Genomic DNA, 23,079 nt, shown 5'->3' on the forward strand with positions numbered 1-23,079 from the left:
ATTCCATCCAAAAACAGCAGATTACACGTTCTTCTCAAGTGCACACAGAACATTCTCCAGGATAGATCACATCTTGGGTCACAAATCAAGCCTCAGTAAATTTAAGAAAACTGAAATCATATCAAGCATCTTTTCTGACCACAACGCTATGAGATTAGAAATGAATTACAGGGAAAAAAACGTAAAAAACACAAACACATGGAGGCTAAACGATACATTACTAAATAACCAAGAGATCACTGAAGAAATCAAAGAGGAAATCAAAAAATACCTAGAGACTAATGACAATGAAAACACGACGACCCAAAACCTATGGGATGCAGCAAAAGCAGTTCTAAGAGAGAAGTTTATAGTTATACAGGCCTACCTAAAGAAACAAGAATTATTTAATAAATATTAGCTAATATTATATAATTATAGCTATTATAATAATAATTCAATAATACTCCAATGATTATTATAACATCTAATGTTCATAATAATTATTAATAATAACATTATTATTATTATTGGATTTTAGGAATATTTTTATCTCTTTAAATTTTTAACTGTTTTTGCATCACTTTTAAATCAAAAAGCAATTACAAGTTTGGTACAATTTTTATTTAATCCTTAATTAGACTTTTAAATGTTGCCTTTTTTTGCTCTTCATTTATTCTTCCATTTATTTAATAAATTTTCATTGCTATCCTGTGCCAACTAAAAGCATGTCACTTGCCATCCGGCTCTACAAGGATTAGGTCAATGGCCGCTGCAGTCACTGACCTTCAACAGACCCTGAAAGGAATTCAGCGGGGAGATCAGGAATGAGGCACTTTGTGCTCTGGGGAAACTGACAGAACAGGCCTTCAGATAGTTAGATATTTTCAGGAGAAAACTTTAGGAACTCAATTTCTTGCATTTCCTCATACTTAGAAAAGCAATAAAATCATTTAGGGAGACATCTGTTCCTCGTGACTAGCAGCAGCCTTCTACTGAGATGGGGGCTTGATTGCACATACCCCCTTCACAAAATCATGTATATACTGACCTCCCCCACTATCTCTTCAGAGCAGTTTCTCAGAGCTATCTGAGACGCTGTCTCCTGGGCTATAGTCCTCAGTAAGTCCCCAAATAAAAGTGAACTCACAGCTCTCACACTGTGCATTTTTTGTTTGGTTGACACCGGCTATATGCCAGATTCTAAAAATATTACTACCGTGAACATTCTTGTTTATAATTTTTCCCACATCTTGTATTATCTCTCAAGATAGGTTTCTAAAGGGGAATTACTCCATCATTATGGATGTCTCTTTAGAGAAGTTTGGCTGTTAAGGGGCAAGAAACCTGGAACAGTAACCGAAGGGAGTTGTGAGGAGAGTGCTGTGGAATATTCACATGCTCCTGGGAATGATTCACTGGAGAGTGAGTTTATCAGTCACAGTCCAACCAGCAAAAGAGAAGCCTCTCTCAATATTTAAAACAGAGGAAACTTAATCCAGGGAATTGGTTTTAAGGTGATGGAAACACTGAGAGGCCAAACCAGGGACAGTGAGACAACTGGTAATTATCAACAGCAGAAAACTGCTACCATCTCCCCATGGAAGGGACAAAGGAGCTCAGTGGCTGGGGTTACCTGGCCAGGAACCAAAGGGGCCCTGGAGTTACGGGGGGACATGCAGCTCTTGGAAGAGATGTTATCTGAGGCACAGAGAGAGGGGGTCCTCTGGCTCTCCTTCCACTCCCCAATCTCTTGCCAGTGCCTCTCTTTGGTTGATCCCAGTCAGAGCCAGCTGTCGAAAGAGTGTGGGAATTTCAGCTTGCAGTAACTGTAGCACTGGGAACCAGGGCCAGTAGGGAAGAGACAGGAGTGGCTTTCAAGACAAGCAGAGAGAGATGGGTAATCAGGGATGGAGAAGGCATTACCAAAGAAGTAAAATCCTTGGGAAGGTGAGATGCTATAGGATCTAGGGCACATGTGGAAATTTTCCCTGTCAAGAAAAGGGACACTTTTTCAATTGTAACAGGAGAAAAAAAAAGGAGAATGTGGGTGCAGGGGTAGATAGACCCGTAGATAAAATGTTAAGAAACTGGAGAGTTCCTTTCTGATGCTTCTGTTGTTACAATGAGTTATGATACAATGGTTCTGAGAGAGGAAATGTATAATGCGGGTGTTAATAGGAGGAATGAGGAGTCTCTGAGAGTGGAAAAGGGAGCCAATCAGAGGAATGTGTTGTATTAAGAGTCTAATTGAGGTTTAAAGTATTAATTTAAAGGGAAGCCAGTGTAATTACTGAGAGAATATCTCTAGCAGTGTTTATCTTCTGGACACACGCACAGAGAAGAAGATGGTTGAATTCTTCCAGTGTTGGAGTATATGCCAGGCAAATGTGACGGCGGGAGAGAGTGCCGGTATATTTTCTAGGTTCTGATTACAATAAATGAGCTATGTGAAGGCTGCTTTGATTCACTGATGCTGTCAGTTAAAAGTTTAAGGTCAATGGACTTGAGGATATGGGGAGGGGGTGGGGTGAGATGTGACAGGGTAAGAGAGTGTCATGGACATATATACACTACCAAATGTAAAATAGATAACTAGTGGGAAGCAGCCGCATAACACAGGGAGATCAGCTCGGTGCTTTGTGACCACCTAGAGGGGTGGGATGGGGAGGGTGGGAGGGAGGGAGATGCAAGAGGGAAGAGAAATGGGAACATATTGTATATGTATAACTGATTCACTTTGTTATAAAGCAGAAGCTAACACACCATTGTAAGGCAATTATACTTCAATAAAGATGTTTAAAAAAAATAAAAATAAAAATAAATAAATAAATAAATAAATAAATAAAGTTTAAGGTCAAGGCTCTTGACAATATCTATTTCAGAGGAAAATCTGACATCTTCTATTGCCCTATTCCGAAATTGAAATGCTTTTGGGAGTCCGAATCTGGGAATGTACACATATACGCACATGAATCTCACATACAGTAGTCAGTCTCTTCTTTTCTACACGGGGAGTTCAGTGTCGGTCCAGGGTTGTCTGTGACTCAATGCAGAAGACTCTCTAATCCTATCTTCCACTGCAGGACCACTTGGCTCCCACTTAAACTTCTGTTCTTCAAATTTTCCCTTATCAGTGCAGAGGTGATACTTTCCTCTTCTACCTGCTTGTTGTGGGCAGATTGTGTTTTCCAGAGTGAACCACAACAATATCTCCCATCCCTCATTCTCTTCTGTAGTGTGACCACCACCACTTCCCCATCAAGAAGGGAAGCCTAATTCCTGTCCATTTGGATTCGGGTTGGCTTTTGGGAATTACTTGCAATGAATAAAATGGTTCTATGTTCTAAGATTTGGTCTGAAGAAGCTTTGCAGCTTGGAATGCTCACTCTCCAGATGCTCCCCCTCAGGATGCCCCCTCCTGGACTCCAGGCACCAGCGAGAAGCCCAAGCCACATGGGTGGGCCACTTGGAGACGCTCTGTTGACAGGCCCAGCTGAGCTCAGCCTTTGGGTCATCCTTGCCCAGAAGCCAGACTTGTAAATGAAGAAGCCTCCAGATGATTTCAGCCCTCAGCTATTTGAATCACCCTTAGCTGCTTTATTTGGAAAAAAAAAAATTGGATGTCTGCTAAGGCCCCAGGCCTTGTGGATCAGAGAAAACCCCTTCCACTATGCCGTGTTCAAATTCCCGATCACAGAATCCATGAGCATTAAAAAAAAGTGGGGGCTGGGGGGTTGTTGTTTTACGTCCCTGAGTCTGGGGTGGTTTGTTACACAACAAGAGATAGCTGTGATACTTTCCTATTTTTCTCACTTTGTTCAGAATCTATACCCATTATGTAAATATCTTTTAAAAAAATATACTTCTTTCTCTTTACCACACCTGCATCCCTGCAGGCGTGGACTGTTCCAAGGAAGCAATGCCCTCTCCACTCCCACTGCACTGGGGCAAGTATGTGCATGGGTGAATAATTACATAGTTGGTTGTTTCTATTTATGTAAACTAGATTCCTCAATAGGTCTCTACAGTTTATATGTCCATAGATATAGTACTTTCCAAAAATGTTACAGCATTGCACTCCTCCAGGTAAAGAATGAATGGCTGTTTATCCATACCTCTCAGAGCACTAAGTTATTTTAATTTTTGCATTTTAGCGACTGAACAATGGCATCTAAAACTGGTGTGTGGATTGAATGAATACGTTAAAGTAAGGGGGCCTCTCTGGCACTTGCCGCCCGCGTGTTGGGAGAAATCCCAGAGTTCCGCGCGTCGGAGGCCCTTCTGCCGCGGCTGCCATTGCAGAGCAGCAGCCATGGCTCTGCGCTACCCATGGCCTTGGGCCTCAACAAGGGCCACAAGGTGACCAAGGACGTGAGCAAGCCGAGGCACAGACGCCGCCGCTGGCGCCTCACCAAGCACACCAAGTTCGTGCGGGACATGATCCGGGAGGTGTGCTGCTTTACCCCTCATGAGCGGCGGGCCATGGAGCTGCTCAAGGTCTCCAAGGACAAGCGGGCCCTCAAGTTCGTCAAGAAAAGGGTGGGGACACACATCCATACCAAGAGGAAGAGAGAAGAGCTGAGCAATGCCCTGGCCGCCATGAGGAAGGCGGCAGCCAAAAAGGACTGAGCCCTTACCCTCTGTGCACAATAAAACTTTTTCAGAAAAAAAAAAAAAAAAAGAAAGAAAAAGATAAAGTAAGGGCTTAAGCTGTTGCAATCTGTCAATGAGATAAATGTTAAAAGATTAAAACACTAGACAAAATATTGAGTTGATAGTTAACAGAAAATGTTTCAACAACTTGATTAGACACAAATCTTCAGCACTGTATTAGTGTTCAAAGATCACTAGATCAGAAAGCTATCTAGTATTTTAGCAGACATTTCATTTACGAAGGTGTTATGGGTTTGTTTCCCCTCAAAATATGTTGATGCGCTGGCCCCCAGTATCTGTGAATATGACCTTATTTGGAAATGGGGTCTTTGCCAAGGTAATCAAGTTAAAATGAGATCATTAGGGTGGGCCCAATCCAATATGACTGTACGCTTCTAAAAAGGGGAAATTTGGACACAGAGACTTATATACACAGAGAATGCCATGTGAACATGAATCAGAGATTGGGGTGATACATCTACAAGCCAAGGAACAACAAAGATTGCCAGCAAAGCACCAGAAGCTAGGAGAGAAACATGAAACAGATTCTCCCTCACAGCTCTCAGAAGGAACCAACCTCACTGACATCTTGATCTCAGACTTCTAGACTCCAAAACTGTGAGAAAATAAAGTTCTGTTGTCCTAAGGTTTGTACCCAGTTTTTGGTACTTTATTATGACAGCCCCAGGAAACTAATGCAGAAGGAAAACTAAAATATCAATGAATGGTTCTTCTCTTTGTTATTTTCCAGGAAAGAAAGTTTTAGGAAAGGAAGAGCTGAGTTATCTGTTCCCATTACAGGCAAGTAAGGAGCAGTAACAAGGATTTTATAGGAAGTTTGAAAACCAATTTTCTCAGAGTTGTGAAAACGGCAATTTTTTGAGCAATAATTTTTTCCCTCTTGAGCTCAATCCAACCCAGAAGCTTCCCACTCCAATCAAAAGTTAATTTTAGGGCTTCCCTGGTGGTGCAGTGGTTAAGAATCCGCCTGCCAACACAGGGGACACGGGTTCGAGCCCTGGTCCGGGAAGATCCCACATGCCGCGGAGCAACTAAGCCCGTGAGCCACAACTACTGAGCCCATGTGCCAGAACTACTGAAGCCCGCGCGTCTAGAGCCCGTGCTCTGCAACAAGAGAAGCCACCGCAGTGAGAAGCCCGCGCAGTGCAACGAAGAGTAGCCTCCGCACACTGCAACTAGAGAAAGCCCACGTGCAGCAACGAAGACCCAACGCAGCCAAAAGAAAAAAAAAAGTTGATTTTAAAGCTCACACACAGACAATGTAATCAACGTGTTTAGAAAAAAGGGAAGAAGTACCGGGAAGGTTTGGTTGCTTCTTAGGTGAGCAAATGCATCCTGATCTTATGTGAGAGATCAAAAATTGCTTCTCTTTTATCACTTAGTACACTGCATAATATTTAATTAATTATTCATAAATATGCTTTGAAAAGAATTGTTTCTATTTCTTTGGGGCTTGCAATTTTACAATTTGAAGTGGATTGGAGGAGACTTTCAGGCTGTCCTAGGTTTTTGTGTGTGTAATACTTCATACATATGAAGGAATATATGTAACATATGTCTAAGTTTCGAAACATAAAAATAAAATAATTATCTGTAAGCCTATTGTCCCACTGAAGAAGTTGAGCTTGACTAAGACCATTGTAGCTCCCTGTGTGTTACCGCTCTGATCCTACCACCACCATCTCCTGGCTCCCTCACCACCGCCCCCCAACCCCCCCACGCCCCCCCACCCCCGCTGCCATCCCCAAACCAGGCTGACATTGAAAACACAGTAATTTCTATACCTAGTCATCTGTTTATTGTTGCTGCCACTATGCCACTGCAGCCTTTGTACCCTGTGAAATGAAACCCCAAGCGTGGCTTCTCCAGCTCCCTAAACCCTTAGACCTCTGGGTGACAACTTTTTTTTTCAAAATGTTCCCAGATTGTTTTTTATCACAATCATATTTGCAGATTTACCTTAAAGGGAACTTGAAGTCTGTTTTTGATGTTTATCTCAATAGTTATCAGAGCATCTGTTGAATAATAAAAGAATTTGTCTGGTCTTTGTCCCTGGTTCCTGGGAGAGAGCTTCTAAACCCTTGGATATGCCCACTTCTAACACAGAAGTGTCTTTGTTATTCATGCTGAGTCTCTAGGATCACACTTGAGTTTATGATAACGAGGTGACTCATGGTGGATCCCTAGACAGTTTCAAGGTGGGGCTGGCCATGCCAGAAAGACCAACTTTGTATTTAGAGAATTGGAGCTTTCAGCCAAGTGATATCAGCCTGACCTCCTGACTTTCAAGGAATAGAAGGAGTTAGAGACTGAGTTCTATCACTTGGCCAATGACTCAATCAATCGTGCCCAGGTAATAAAGTTCCAATTAAAAAATCTGGACACCAAGCTCTGGTGAGATTCCTGGTTGGTGAACACATCAATGCATCAAATGGGTAATGCATTCTGCTTCCTTGGAAGAGAATACAGAAGCTCTGCATTCGGGCCCTCCCAAACCTTGCCCTATGTGTCTCTCCATTTTTATCTTTCATATAAATAAAACTGTAATTGTAAGTATGGCACCTTCCTGAGTTCTGTGAGTCATTCTAGCAAATTACTGAACCTGAGGTGGTCACGGAATCCCTGAATTTTTAGCCAGTTGGTCAGAAGTGTGGGTAACCTGGAGATTCCTGAACTTGTGGCTGACATCAGAAGTGAGGGCAGTCTTCTTGGGAATGATGCCCTTAACCTATGGAGTCTGCACTAACTCTGGGTAGTTAGTATCAGAATTGCAGCGCAGTATTGCAGCATCTAGTTTGTAGCTTGTTGCAGAACAGACACTCATTAGGTTAATCAGACTTTTTTGCTAAAGAGAATTAACTTTTATTTTGAAACATACCATATCCTCTCTGGGTATCGTCAATAATTGGAATACGTCCTCTGCAAAGGAATTCATCACCTTGATCAATTAGAGCTTCCTTCACCGCTTCATATCCATGTAAGACCACAGTGATCTGGGATCCAAGGTACAGAGTGTAAACGGGGCCATACTCTTTGGCCAGCTGGAAAGAGATGCAAGTGGTTGTAAGGGCTATTGTGAAATCTCTCCATTGGAGGCTTCAGTGGAAATTAAGTAATGATTCACATGTAGCTTAGACTTTGCTCCATTAATTTCCTTTCAGGAATTTAACCTGCGGTACAGTCATGGATTCATTCTTTCCTTCATCTATACATGCAACAATTGAGCAAATATTTACTAAGCACATATATTGTGTCAGACACTGTGCCAGGAACCCTCATGGAACTTAGAGTCTAGTGGAAGTTAACAGGCAGTAAATAGCCGAACAAACTACATTTGCAATAGAAACTGAGCATAATTCTATGAAAGTGATAAAGAATGTACTATGTTGGATGATAATGGGAAAACAATAAAATAGATGAGGAATCTATGAGGAGGTAACATTTAAGGTAAAACTAAAGATGAGAAGGAAGCAGCCAGGATAAGGGCCAGAAGGAGAGCTCACTACACAGGTATTAAAAAGGATGAAATCTATATATTTATGATAGCATTGTGCCAAGAGGGAAAATAGAGTGCTACAACATCTGACAGCTAGGGGTGTTTTCAAATGTATTTTACAACCGTGCAGTTAAATTCAAAGCAGCCATTTGAAATTACTTGAGGATGTACAATGGTGCAGAAACATGTTCAAGTTCTAAATTAAATTGTTGAAAAATAAAATTATGTTTAAAAATCCGTTAGGGAATTCCCTGGTGGCCCAGTGCTTAGGACTCCGTGCTTTCACTGTCAAGGACGCGGGTTCGAGTGCTGGTTGAGGAACTAAGATCCTCCTGCAAACTGCGTGGAGCGGCCAAAAATTAAAAAAAAAAAAAATCCATTTGTTAAAAAATCCATTTGTATATTATAATCCTCCATTTTTTATTTATGATGATTATTTCTAAGAAGAAAAACTTGACACCTTTTTTTCTTTTTGCCTTTTTTTTTTAAACTTAAATGGTAGAGAATTTTGCCATTTTGTGCCTCTTTTCTCTGTCCCAGGAAAATGAAACTTACTTCCTTTGTTCCCTTTGAATGAGTGTCTCTCTATATTTTGGGGCACAAAATGCCAGGTCCTCCTCTCCCAACCTCACCCTCAGCTGATGACTTTGCTCCCTATTTCACAGAGATAATAGAAATAACCAGAAGAGAATGTCCATATGCTTCTACCATAGCATCTACTTGTTTACCTGAATCTGTGCCCATGTACATAGTTTTCTGTTAATATAAATGACTCTCCATGCTCCTAAAAAAGGCCCAATTCTCCAACTTGTGCACTGGATTCTAGTCCTTTCCAGCTATGGCAACATGACTTTCCTCTTTACAGCAAAATTGAGCAACATCACCCTATTTTCCCCCTTCCCTAGCCCCTGGCCACCACCATTCTGCTCCCTACAAGTTTGACTCTTTTAGAGTCCACATTTTGAGTGCATACAGTATTTGTCCTTCTGTGTCTGGCTTATATAACTTAGGATAATATCCTCCAGGTTCATCCATGTTGTTGTAAATGGCAGGATTTCCTTCTTTTTTAAGGATAAATAATACTCCTGTGTGTGCATCATATTTTCTTTATTCATCCATCAGAGGACAGTAATTAGGGTTGTTCTGGAGAATATATGCTTGCACAATGAACTCATTGAGATAATACTTTTTCCCAAAGAATATTTCCAAAGGAGTGAATGTCAGTCAGGGTAGCAGAGCTGGGCTGTGTCAGAGCAAGATGTGGGGATCACTCTTTAGAAGGAGGATCACAAAGTATCCCACAGATTAGTATAAAATAGTAATAATAATATAAAAGGACATTTATTACATTTGCTTGGCTTGCCTTTTGGTTAAGTGTTACACGCAGAGGGGACTGGAAGCCTTTCAGTCAAAGTATGTTCTGACTTCAGAATTTTCCCATTCACTAGAATTCAACCCGTATCTCAGGTCAGGTCAACACACCTCACTACCTGCTCTAAAGTGATCCAATCCAGAAAAAAAAAAAGATATCTGTCTTGTAATACAGAAATAGACACCCCAAAGTGTCCTAGTAGTGAGTTAAAACTAAGAAAGCTTGAAGATGACATGAAGATAACCTGAAGATGACCCCCCCTTACGTGGAGATGACCAGACTCTAATGAAACCCCCTTACCTTGGAGAGAGATGCAGGGACGTCCTTGAGGTTTAGTTGCATCAGATTCCCAATGATGGGAAGGGGAGTTGGGCCAGGGGGAAGCCTTCCCGCTTTGTGACTTTTCTTCCACACAAAAAGGAAAACCAGGCAAGTGACACAAATCACAAGAGCAAGAGTAGTGATTTCCAGCAGTGCCATCTCAGCTACTCGATGTTGGTAACTGTCTGGATTGCTTGTTAGCAAAGTCTTGTACACACCCGGGGTACGACCTGCCAGCCAAAGGCTGGTCTGAGTTCTTGGACTTGGGAAAAAAAACAACCTGGAATTGGTTTTGGCCGTATTTACCTTCCTGAAGCTTGAGATTAGGGAGGATTCATATCTTTCCTACCTCTTGTTCACAAAATCTGCAACTTTTGATTTTTTAAGCCTCTCCATTACATGTACTATTTCCTTTTAGCACTAATGATTCATTAACTATAAAGCTGCGGGATTAAGAGGTACAAACTATTAGGTATAAAACAAACTACAAGGATATATTGTATAACATGGGGAATATAGCCAATATTTTACAATAACTATAAAGAGTATAACTTTTAAGAAATTTTTCTAAAGATTTTTTTTTTGGATGTGGACCAGTTCTAAAGTCTTTATTGAATTTGTTACAATATTGCTTCTGTTTTATGTTTTGGTTTTTTGGCCACAAGGCATATGGGATCTTAGCTCCCTGACCAGAGTTCGAACCCGCACCCCCGGCAGTGGAAGGCAAAGTCTTAACCACTGGACCACCAGGTAAGTCCCTAACCTTTAAAATTTGTGAATCACTATATTGTACATCTGTAACTTAAATAATATTGTACAGCAATTATACTTCAATAGATAATTTTTGTAAAGCTAACAAAAAGGGCTTCCCTAGTGGCTCAGTGGTTAAGAATCCACCTGCCAATTCAGGGGACACGGGTTCAATCCCTGGTCTGGGAAGATCCCACATGCCGTGGAGCAACTGAGCCCATGAGCCACAACTACTGAAGCCCGCGTGCCTAGAGCCTGCGCTCCGCAACAAGAGAAGCCACCACAGTGAGAAGCCTGCGCACCGCAACCAAGAGTAGTCCCCCACCCCCTGACCACAGCTAGAGAAAGCCCGCACGTAGCAATGAAGAACCAACGCAGCAAAAAAATAAATAAATTTACGTAAAAAAAAAAAAGCTAACAAAAAAATTTTTTAATTGCAATCTACAATGATTGATTTTTAAGTGTTAAACTAACCTTATATTCCTAGGATGAACACCTCTTCTTTCTCATGATGTAATAAAACTTTTCTATTTTGCTGGATTTGATTTGCCATTACTTTGTTAGGGATTTTTGTACCCATGTACATGAGGAATGTTGGTTTGAAATTTTGTTCTCTGTGTTTGGTTTTAATATCAGGTTTATGACAGCCAGATAAAATAAGTAGGCAAGTGCTCCATTTTTTTCTTTTTAATAAAAGTTTTTAAATTTTTAATTAAAAGATTAGTATTATTTTTCCTGAAAAGTTTGATAAAATGCCACAGTGAAACAATCTGATGCCTTCCTTGTGCGAGAATTTTTGTTATTACCTCATTAAAAAAAGAGTTCTAGAAATGGATAATGGTGATGACTGCACAAAATTGTGATCGTACTTAATATTACTGACCTGTACATTTAAAAATGGCTAAAATGGTACATTTTATGTATATTTTACCACAATAAAGAAAAAAACCCGATTACTTAGTTGGTATTTGAAAACGTTCTCTCACTTGTATTTGCATTTAAGGTAATTAATGCTTTTATTTATTCTTTGAGATAAATCTTACTTTTTTTTTTTAAAGGTCATTCTTTTTTCTTTTTATATTTTTATTTATTTATTTATTTTTGGCTGCATTGGGTCCTCGTTGCTGCACGCGGGCTTTCTCTAGTTGTGGTGAGCGGGGGCTACTCTTCGTTGTGGTGCACGGGCTTCTCATTGCGGTGGCTTCCCTTGTTTCAGAGCATGGACTCTAGGCACGCAGGCTCAGTTGTGGCACATGGGCTTAGTTGCTCCGCGGCATGTGGGATCTTCCCGGACCAGGTTCGAACCCGTGTCCCCTGCATTGGCAGGCGGATTCTTAACCACTGCGCCACAAGGGAAGTCCCGAGATAAATCTTACTATTAATAGTAATGTCTCAGAATCTAGACATTATCTTATGGGGAATTTGTTAAAATAAATCTTTTTCAAAATCTAAAAAAAAAGTCTACTGTTGTTTCCTACTATTACAGAAAACATTAAAAAATCTATTTAGCACTAAAATTCTTCATTGTTTCAACTTTACTATTTTTCACTAATTTCAGAGCCATGTATTTCTCTGTATATTCCCACAGCAGACTATTTGCTTCCATTAACCAACCTTATTGGCCTGCATTCATATATCCTTTAGCTGTGGGGCCACTAGGCTGGGATGCAGCCATAGCCGATGATGGGTTTGTGCATGAAGAACCCAGGCATAGGTAGCTTAGGGACTTCATATATTAATACATTGCTGTATTCCTTCCGGCACTTTCTGTGAAACCAGTGTCCACTGATGCTTACCCTCAGTTGTTTGCAAGCATTTGTTTGCAGACATTCCACAATGAGGTAAATTATTGACTTTGAAATGCTTGAAAAGTTAGAACTTTAATGTTTTGGACATTGAAAGCAAGTGAATAAACAGAGTGGACTGGTAAACATGTTGGAAAAGGGAAGTTTTAAAATTACCTAATTTCCCTGCTTAAAAATCTTGAAAGGGTTTTTTTTTTTTAATTTTTGGTTTTTAATAGACTTTTCCTTTTATTACTAAGGCTTATGTTACTAGAGCAGTTTTAGGTTCACAGCAAAATTGAGCAGAAGATACAGAGCTCCCATATACTCCCTCAAAGTCCTGAACCAGAGTGGTATATTTGCATGTGTATGTCCAGTTGTTCCAGCACCATTTGTTGAAAAGACTATCTTTTCTCCATTGTACTGCCTTTGTTCCTTTGTCAAAGATTGGTTGACTATATTTACGTGGGTCTATTTCTAGACTCTTTTCTGTCCCACTGATCTACTTGTCTCTTCTTTTGCCAGTACCACACTGTTTTGATCACTGTAGTTTTATAATAAGTCTTGAAGTTAGGTCATGGCCTCAACTTCATACTTTACTATTACACTAGCTATTCTGAGTATTTTACCTCTCCGTATATACTTTAGAATCAGTATGTCAGTATTCATAAAATAACTTGTTGGGATTTGATTTGGGATTGCATTGAATCTATAGATCAACTTAGGAAGAAGTAACACCCTGACAATACTGAGTGTTCCTATCCATGAACGTGGACTATCTCTCCATCTATTTAGTTCTTCATTGATTTCTTTCATCAAAGTTTTGTAGTTTTCCTCATATAGATCCTGTAGATACATATTTTGTTAGATTTATACCTATTTCATAGTTTGCGGTGCTAATATAAATGGTATTGTGCTTTAAATTTTAAATTCTGAAATGTTTTGCTTGAAAGGTTTATTTCTAACCTTTGGAAAAATCACTGGTATGTAACAAGACTCAGAAGGCCCACAATGATCCTCTTCCCCTCTTGACACCTACCTCACCAGTCTCATTTTTTGGTGCTCCTATTCTCACTAATAATGTTACACCTGTACTAAACTTTGGTCCATTCCTGGAAGGTTCTTGAACTGAGGTCTTCACATTATAAGGCTCCACATGTGAGCTTTCACTTTTTAAAGTAACAGCTTTATTGAGATATAATTCACATACAATTCACCCTTTTAAAGTATACAGTTCACTTTGTGTGGACATGTTTTAATTCTTCTGGGTAGATACCTAGAAGCAGAATTGCTGGGTCTTACGGTAACTCTTTGCTTAACATTTTGAGGAACTGTCAAAACATATTCCAAAGTAGCTGTACCATTTTACATTCCTACTAGCAGTGTATGAGGATTCCCATTTCTCCCCATCCTTGCCAACAATTGTTATTGTCTGTCTTTTTTGTTATTGCCATTCTAGTGGGTATAAAGTCCTATCTTATCGTGGTTTTGATTGGCATTTCCCTAATGACTAATGATGTTAAACATCTTTCATGTTCTTATTGGCCATTTGTATATCTTCCCTGAAGAAATGTCTATTGAGATCCTTTGCTCATTAAAAAAAAATTTTTTTGTAAAATTTTTGTTATTCCCTGATCTTTAACTGGCTAGCATACCTTCTCGTTCTTTATCTCCCCCTTCTCTTTTTTTACACTACCAGTAGTACATTCTTCCCATTTGTATAGCCTCATCATAGTTGGAATTCTTTGATTAAGGTCTACCTTCCCATGAGACTGTTGATTCTAAGAAAACAAAGACTACATGTCTTATTCACTATTGTTTTGTTCATTGTTGGTCCAATACTTAACACATTTTAGGTTTCCTGGCACATACCAGGCACTTGAACACTCGAATTGTATTTAATTTGATGCTCACATTGTTTCTCCTGTTGTGTCAGGAGGGCTGCTGTCTCCACTGAGAAGGTTTTAGGGGTTACCTCCACTCTGACCATTTGTGCTCCTCTCTTCCATTGGTTGAGGGTTGTCCCTCGGGATATTAATTCTTGTGCATATCTGAGTTGAAAACATCTGCAGAATGACTGCAGCGTCCATAGTATGGGAGGAACCCTGCAGTGAAAAACAACATGTTAATTGCCTGCAGGGCACTGTTGAGGCATGGGGACCCAGTGAATTGCATTTTAAAATACAATAGCATCTGGTGCTCCTATTGCCTGGAACGCATTCCACCATTACCATCATTCTCTTCAGTTGCCTGGCTGCCTCCTGTATATCCTTAAAAATGTGGCTCAGATCTGACATTGCCTCCTAGAAACCACCAGCCTGTTTTGACCCCCACCTGTACTCCTTGCATCCAGTGTTCTGCCTGCTGTGGTACTTACCACATTATCATACTTGCCTATTTATTTGTCGTACCACCCAAACAGCAACCCCTCCAGCACAAGGCTAAAAGTCTTTTTTGTTGCCTCAGCAACTAGCACATACTAGATACCCAGTAAATATTTATAGGAAGAAAAGGAAAAATTTAAAAATACTTGAAGATAAAAAATTGAAATAGCTGGTGTCTTAGTCTGCTCAGGCCGCTATAACAAAATACCATAAACTGGGTGGCTTAAACAACAAATATTCATTTCTCAGTTTTGGATACTGGGAAGTCCAAGACCAAAGTGGTAGCAGATTTGGTGTCTGGTGAGAGCTCTCCTCCTGGTTTGCAGATGGCCTCCTTCTTGCTGTGTCCTCATATGGCCCAGCGAGACATCTCTTCTTATAAGGGTACTACTTCTATTTATGAAGGCTCCACCTTAACAACCTAATTATTGGGTTGGCCAAAAAGTTCCTTCTGTTTTAAAGTAAAAATAAAAGACACATTTTTCATTTTCACCAAGAACTTTATTGAACAACGTATTCACCATTTTGTTCCACTACCTTCTGCCATTTTTCAGGCAACTTCATAATTCCATCTTCCCAAAATTTTTTATCTTTTTGAGCAAAGAACTATTCCAGATGCCTTTTACAGTCTCCAAGGGAACTGAAATTTTTTCCATTAAGAGAATTTTGTAAAGACCGAAATAAATGGAAATCTGAAGGTGCAATGTCTGGTGAATACAGCAGATGAATCAGAACTTCCTAGCCAAGCTGAAACAGTTTTTGCCTGGTCATCAAAGAAACATGTGGTCTTGTGTTATCCTGATGGAAGATTATGTGTTTTCTGTTGACTAACTCCAGACGCTTTTCGTGGAGTGCTGCTTTCAGTTGGTCTACTTGGGAGCAGTACTTGTTGGAATTAATTGTTTGGTTTTCCAGAAGGAGCTCATAATAGAGGACTCCCTTCCAACCCCACCATATACACATCACCTTCTTTGGATGAAGACCAGCCTTTGGGGTGCTTGGTGGTGGTTCATTTCGCTTGCCCCACAATCTCTTCCTTTCCACATTATTGTACAGTATCCACTTTTCATCACCCATCACAATTTGTTTTAAAAATGGAACATTTTCAGTGAGCCACAACTACTGAGCCTGTGCTCTAGAGCCCCCGAGCCACAACTACTGAAGCCCTGCACCTACAGCCCGTGCTCCACAACAAGAGAAGCCACTGCAACGAAGAGTAGCCCCCGCTCACCGCAACTAGAGAAAAAGCCCGCATACAGCAACGAAGACCCAACGTGGCCAAAAAAAAAAGGAACGTTTTCATTATGTTTCAGTCAAGAATCGCATGCGGAAATACGGTCAAGAAGGCTTTTTTCGTTTAATCTATGTGGAACCCAAACATCAAAGCGATTAACATAACCAAGCTGGTGCAAATGATTTTCAACACGTGGTATTAATGTTGATTGTTCTCAATTAGTGTCTCGATTTGATCGCTATCAACTTCAACTGGTCTACCCGACTGTGGAGCATCGTCCAGCAAGATATCTCCAACACGAAACTTTGCAAACCACTTTTGACACGTTCAATCAGTCACAGCACCTTCTCCATACACTGCACAAATCTTTTGCGTTTCAGTTGCGTTTTTACCTTTCTTGAAACAATAAAGCATAATATGCCGAAAATGTTGCTTTTTTTCTTCCATCTTCAATATTAAAATGGCTACACAAAAATTCACCAATTTTGATATGCTTTTCTTCAACGCACGCTGATATGACAGCTGTCACAATACAATCTAACAAAATTGTTTCGAATGAATTTAAAGACAACTAAACGCTACTAGAGCCATCTTAGGGAAAAAAGCAAACGAACCTTTTGGCTAACCCAATATCTGTCAAAGGCCCCACCTCCAAATACCATCACATGGAGCATTAGGGCTTCAACATGACTTTTAGGGGAACACATTCAGCCTGTAGCAGATGGAAGGTAGAAAAATGGATACAAAGAGATAATAGGAGAAAAACATGAAAGGCACTAATTCCAAAGAAACGTGGTAAGGAAAACAAGTAAAATGTCATTCTGAGTTATATAATAATGGACACTTGGGGGAGTGAGCAATGAATTAACAGTAAATTAGTTTAAAATGCTTACACAAAGACAAGAGACCAGAGGATAGCTGAGAAGCTGGCCCAGCTTGTTGAGATGTTCCTGGAGGGCTGCGGTTGAGGTTTAAAATCCAGCTAGCTTAGGTCACGGCTGCTGAAGACATAGTTCAATGTGTGTTTTCTGATGCACTTGTATGTATCAGGCACTGTGCTCTCTGTTCATCACAGGAACTTACAGGCTACTCAGAGACAGAAACATGTATCGACTCCAATAGGCTGGGTGAACTAATGCACCCCAACAAACACCACGTGCAAATCACTATTCCAGGTGCATAAACAGATCTTGCTGAACCCACTGAAGAGCTCTGTAAGAATATGTAAACAAGTTCAGAGATATTAGGTAATTTCCCATGGTTACACACTAAGCCCTGACGTGGACACTCTAGCCTAACTTCTATGTCCTTTTTTCCCCACTACTCACTTACCTGCCTTTCACATTCATCCTTTTGTTCTTTCACACAACATAACTGACCAACTCATATGGGCCAGGCACAGTGCCAAGGCATGAGCAACAGATACCATCCCAGGGAAGAGCATGGTCACAGTCCCTGCCCCCCAGGGAGCTAAACATTTGTGAGAACAGACATTAAGCAGGTAACGTGAGGCGTGTGGAGTGTTACAAACAGGGAAACGTGGGGTGCTGACCTGAGCAAGCAGTTCCGGAAGACCTCTCTGAAGAAGTGAAGACTCTTTAGGAGTTAGCAAAGCAAAGTTGGAGCTATAAGGGAGAAAAAGTAGGCCAGGTGGATGGAATAATACATGCAAAGGGACAGAGAGAAGGCACATTCAAGGACCTGGGCTGGAGAGGTCAGTGTGTACACACTTGGGACTTAATCCTAAAGCAATCAGAAGCCACAACGTCTAATTCACAAAATTCCTTCCCCACAGCAAGAGGCAGAAATCACTTAATTCTAAATCACTTCATTTTAAGACGTACCAAAAGCCTACAGGATAATTAGTTTGAATTAAATTTCCCTGGTTTGTAGCCACAGATGTAGGATACTATGGGGTTGGATCCCACAGGAACCCGAGTAAAAGGGTTGCTTTCCCCAGAACTCCCAATTATCAAGCCCTGATGTCCCAACAGCACTGTGAAATTGTCCCCAGGAGGGAATGTTGAGAGCTTGGGCAGAGCAGGTCCAACCCTGGCTCCTGGGTTAACATCTGAATTAGTGAGGTTAATTATATCATACCATTGCCAGTTGTAATTTATACAGTTTGTCTTTTCTCCACCTCAGGATAATGTCCCCTCCCCTCCTCAGTGTAAGTATTTCAGCTCTCAGGCAGTCTCCGAGGGGCACGATGCTCCATCCTCCCTCTTCCCTCCTCTGCTGCTGGCTGCATCCCACGAGGAATCAAAACACCCCTTGTTAAATTCCGTGAGTCAGGAAAGAATGGAAACCCTGCTTTCAAAATTCTTACATGAGGCTCCTGGGAAGAGTGTAAGGAGAGCGTCTATAGTTAAGTTAAACTAGTAAATAAACTGGCTCCCGAGCTGAAATGGGCAGGACAGCCTGAGGAGCAGGTTAAGCAACAGAGAAAGGAGACATATGGGAAAAACACAAATCACTGATAGTAAAATAATTTTATTTAGTTTCTTTTTTAAAAAAGGTAGCATTTCACATATAAATTTAGACTTCAAGATTACCAAAAGGAACATCCCTGAAGGGGGGCACGGGGGGTGGGGCAGACTTTGAGCCCCAGTGAGCACAGAGAAGCACATTCCATGGAGAGTTTAAGCAGAAGTCCTTTCTTGAGAACTTCACAGTGCTACTTCCCTGTTCCTCAACTCTGCCACCAGAGCCTGTGGTTTGTAAGAAAACCCATATTCATCACTTTGGGGCAACAGTTTTTAGTTCATGGGAATAGGAAACATCTCTAGGAATGAAAGCACAAAGGTCAATGATCCAGATTTCCCACAACAATCATTATTTATATGCAGCAACAATATATGACAGGTAAAGAGTTTATTATATAGTTCCAAAAATCTTTTAAAAAGGGCTAGAGAACACAAAATTCATTCATAAAGAGAATGTATATAATTAAATGAGCAAAAACAAAAAAATTATTCTTTCCATATTACAAATGCCTTTATAGGATAAGGCCCCAGGAAAAGACCTCAAATCTGGGACTCCTTTCCTGTATTAAGTGTCTGGCACAACCCAGAAGCTGTCATGAGACTGACAGTTCGCTTAAAGGTTTCTGGAAGTGGTCCCATGACTTTTCTGTCTGGCTTGAACACAGTGTACACAAATGGTGTCTTAAACTGTGTAAACTCAGGCCTAACTACAGGGCACACTGATTCAAGAAAGTTAATCTTAAGATTAAAAAAACGTCCAGATGAAACAGATCTCCCATAGCCACAGGCTAACTCTGTCATCCTCTCATGTAAGTTTAAATCCACTGGCTGCCTAGGAAGTCAGTGGAATAATCCTGATCTCCTAGTTGAGGTGAAAGCTGCGGAACAACTTAGATTTCAGCATCTCAGGGCCAGGAGGGAAGGAGACAAAGATGACCAAGGGTGCTTTCTAGGTTACTCCCTTGATCCACCCGGTGGGCTCCTGATCAGTGTTGAGAAGGAGAACCCGTGGGCCAGTAACCATGGCAGCCCCAGGATCTGACCTTTAGGCAGAGGTACCGGGGCAAATGAATGTACCCCAAATCCAGTTTTAAAAATAAAAACTTCCTGCAGTTATGATACAATACTGTGCAGTGAACAGCTAGGAACTGGATGCTGCTTCTATTTCTGGTTAAAGTCCTGTTCCACTCTTGGCCAGAGCTGAGAGGTGACATAGAAGGAGTTGTCTGAGCCTAAAAACCAGGCACCTTAGTCACACATGGCCTGGGCAGTGACATAGACAGCCATCACCCAATGGAGGGGTATGCACGGCCCCCAGAGCTTTGGTTCAAAGCAAAGGTTTTATCTCACCCAAAACTTCAAACTAAGCTCTATCTCTGAGCCTACTAATGCAATAAACTAATGATTAGGAATCTCTATGAAGAATCTCTGATTGGGTGGCAAGGTGCATGTCCCAGCAGGCCACCATCTTGACTCTAGGAAAACAAAAAGGTGCAAATCGTATTAAGTAAATAGTTGCTCAAGTGGAAGATCATTTCCTGGGGAACTTCAGCGGACTAGATGCTAATCACATGGATGAATGCTGGGACTGCACCCCAAAGAGAAAGCCTGGGTCCTGGCATAATCAGTCTTCTTTACACTTACCACATCCTGGCCGCCTTCTCTCTGACCTCCTATCTCTTGAATGACTGAGCACACATTTCCCCGGGGACCAATGTAAACATTATCCAATAAATCTCAGCTAAGAAAAACACAGCTTGTTAAATATTTAGTGTTTAACATTCCAGTGCAGGCAGTATGTTAGCATCAGACTTCCCCTCATTCATGAGTACCAGTTTAGAAAGGAACACACACAGGATATTTGATAAAACTGCACCTGAAAAGACCATCTGGGTGCCAGACAGCTGGCTCTATCCTGCAATCAGCTGATAAACCAGGACTACCACAGGAAAGGCAGAACAGACGGAGCATGAGTTCTCTGTAAATCTGAAGAGTCGTATAACCATCATTCCCACTTAACCCCTTGGGCCATATCTTGATATGGGAGAACATTTCCACCTGTTGCATCAACCTGTGCTCTCCTTGTTTTGGATGGGGCTCTCCCCAGAGGGCTCAAGAGCCTCCTTAGAGGGGAGAGAGTTTTTTCTTCCAGTCCTAACCTCTGAATATTTCAAAGCACAAGAGGAGTCCACGAACATGCTAGGGATGTTGCTGCCAAAGTAGATCTTACTGTTAGAAGCAATGGCCTGGTACCTTTTGAGCTCCAGATATTCCGGGGTCAATTTGTGCTGTGAGAGGCAAACAAGAGCAAAGGCATCAGAACACTTTGGTGCAATAGTCACTACTCTCTTTCCTTACACAGATTTTCCCTATTGTTCTCCTGAATATCATTCCTCAACTGTGAATTGCTACCAATGACCCTCTCACTTTGAAGTGTGGCTATCACATTGACAGCGTTTTTCAGAATGGCATAAAACTACTTCCCCTTTCAGCATAAGGCTCACCTCAATGACAAAGTCACTTGTGCCTGGGCAGCTTTCCCCATGACAGATTTGGATCACTGGTTTGGAAACTGAAATTTCTCATCTTGCCTTCATCTTGACCAAATTCCGTTCTGTTTCTATAGAGTTGTGTCCTCCAATATGTTAAGTTTATTTCTAAATTTACACTGGATTTCAAAGTACTGACAACTCTCGTTCTGACAACCTACCATATCTTCAGACTTCTTCTGAATATAGATTATGTTGTTCCTTCCTAAATGGAAAAAGTTTAAGCCCTGTCTATACCTTAAATCTTGACTTTAACCTTTCAGATTGCATCATATACCTTAGCAACCTCCTTCTCAACTTTTCCTCTGTTCCACTCTACTGTATAATTAATAACCTTATAAAACTAGGTCATATCCTTCCCTATGTCCTTCCCTTCTCAGACTACTAGGGGTTCTAGCTGACTTTTAATTAAATAATTCCTACTAACTAGGTCTGTACTCTCTAGACCTAAACTTACCCCAGTCCCTATACAAAAATTGTTCACTCACACATCACCCAACTTCCTTTCTCAAATTACCACATATGAAATTCCTCATGACTAGAGTATTTTTTAAATCCAAAAAACAAGCAGTAGTCAACTGGGGGCATTCGGAAATGTGTGTGTGTGGTGGGGGGTGTGGACTGTTAAAATAATTGGTGAGCACTACTGACAGTTTAGCAGGCAAGGGCCAGAATGCATGAGATAGTCTGCAACAATGAAAAAGTATCTCACCCCAACATGCTAAGAATGTCTGATGAGAAACTCTGCTCTAAACAAGCTTAGCATCTACCCAAAAGGTCTACCTGATCTGGGAAGCAATTTTAAGTGAACTTTACTCCTCTCCTGTCACTCTTGTCATTTCAGGAGAAGACCTTTAACTTTCCTGATTATTGAGCCCTTATACAGCAGTACAAATGGATGAATTTATGGCATTTGACCTGGGTTTATATATCTGCTTGCCTTTGTCCTAGCTCCCCACTTTTATAAAGAACTATACAAAGTTCTCTACCCATAGAATGTGCAACATATGTCTTTCCAAGTGACTGGCCGATTCTAGAGGGTGTGATGGTAACTATGCTTCCTTGACACTGGATAAAATCGCCTCCATCGTGTTAGAACCCCCACAGGGGAAAGCAAAAACTTAACCTGTATTACTAGGAGAGTGACACAGAGAGCCAGTCACCTTGTTTGAAGTGGCATATTTGTGTGCGGCATAATACTCAGCATCTGCTTTCGCCTTCTCTCGGGCCAGGAATGCAGCATCTAGTAAGCAAAACAGTCAGGGTGTTTAAAACAGAGCAAAGTTGCAATCCATTTCCTCAGCTGGGTAAGAGTTCAGACTCTACCTTAAGTAGAAGCCCCTTTATCCACTGCTTGATATTCCAATCATTCACTTTACTTTAAAGGCATAAAACAACATTAGCAGTTTTCAAATCCCAGTCCCCAGACAACTCCTTCTCAAAGGGGAATACTCTTGTCAATGTCAAGTTAACTCTCAGCTCGTCTGAACCCACTTCATTTTCCACCTTAAGTTGCTCCTTCTTTCCTCCACCCCTCATCACCCAAAGCCTCACACCCCACCCAGGCTCTAGGCTTTAAGTATTAATAATTAAGTCCAGACATGAGAGCTATGCTCTATTTACCGCACTGTCTCCATCCCCTTCAAATCTGATTCAGAATCAGTTAATGTAGAATGATAGGAAGCATCATTATATAAGCAAAAGAGGTTGAATATTTGGTCTTCAAGACTGTGAGCTAAGAACATCGACATCCCACTATGTGTAATCAAGAGTTTGGGAGCCTCTACGAAAATTGGGGCTTCTTTTTTCCCCAGCTAATTGTTTGGTTATTTTTTTGGTTGACAGGTAGAAAAGAAACTGGTGGTGGGGTTTCTTATCTTGTATATTCTTTAAAACTGATTACTTTGCCTGAGAACAAATAAGCCCCAACTTAAGGATGGAAAATGAAAGGCTGAGTTTCCCATAGTCACAAACAAAAGAGCTAGATACGCAATGGCAATTTAAAAAAAATTTGTCTAGAATATCAGGCCAGCTACTTCCTCCAGAC

General features: G+C 40.9%; 3 protein-coding genes and 1 pseudogene across 11 annotated transcripts in view; 2 read left to right on the forward strand and 2 right to left on the reverse strand.

Annotated features, from left to right (window-relative positions):
* Positions 1-6,328, forward strand: part of LOC309636068 (MSL complex subunit 3-like) — a gene marked incomplete at its 5' end in the record, with an annotated part of 50,702 nt that extends 44,374 nt beyond the window's left edge. The window contains 1 exon segment of the mRNA XM_082408136.1: positions 5,636-6,328. Within this exon segment, the coding sequence (XP_082264262.1) occupies positions 5,636-5,713 (78 nt within the window). The 3' untranslated portion in view covers positions 5,714-6,328.
* The window catches only part of LOC309636065 (cytochrome P450 2C23-like), a 40,994-nt gene extending 24,001 nt beyond the window's left edge, over positions 1-16,993 (reverse strand). Inside the window, exons 1-4 of the mRNA XM_082408121.1 lie at positions 16,891-16,993; positions 14,294-14,484; positions 9,825-10,107; positions 7,535-7,697 (exon numbers count right to left, since the gene is read on the reverse strand). Of these exons, the coding sequence (XP_082264247.1) occupies positions 7,535-7,697; positions 9,825-10,004 (343 nt within the window). The 5' untranslated portion in view covers positions 10,005-10,107; positions 14,294-14,484; positions 16,891-16,993. The remainder of the gene's footprint in view (positions 1-7,534; positions 7,698-9,824; positions 10,108-14,293; positions 14,485-16,890) is intronic.
* On the forward strand, positions 4,280-5,583 carry LOC309636089 (large ribosomal subunit protein eL36 pseudogene; annotated as a pseudogene). Its single transcript has one exon. The product of its transcript is annotated as a large ribosomal subunit protein eL36 pseudogene (transcript).
* An 82-nt stretch (positions 16,994-17,075) lies between the features above and the next one.
* The window catches only part of ERLIN1 (ER lipid raft associated 1), a 37,747-nt gene continuing 31,743 nt past the window's right edge, over positions 17,076-23,079 (reverse strand). For 3 of the 8 annotated variants that reach the window (XM_082408164.1, XM_082408157.1, XM_082408159.1), the window contains exons 11-14: positions 22,196-22,275; positions 20,737-20,771; positions 17,550-17,622; positions 17,076-17,209 (exon numbers count right to left, since the gene is read on the reverse strand). In XM_082408164.1, the coding sequence (XP_082264290.1) occupies positions 17,084-17,209; positions 17,550-17,622; positions 20,737-20,771; positions 22,196-22,275 (314 nt within the window). In that variant the 3' untranslated portion in view covers positions 17,076-17,083. Of the gene's footprint in view, positions 17,210-17,549; positions 17,623-18,474; positions 20,772-22,195; positions 22,276-23,079 lie in introns of those variants that run through there. The other 5 variants (XM_082408165.1, XM_082408158.1, XM_082408160.1 and 2 more) reach the window with 3 other exon arrangements.

Source organism: Balaenoptera borealis (assembly GCF_965194805.1).
Source record: "Balaenoptera borealis genome assembly, chromosome: 10".
Lineage (NCBI taxonomy): Eukaryota > Metazoa > Chordata > Mammalia > Artiodactyla > Balaenopteridae > Balaenoptera > Balaenoptera borealis.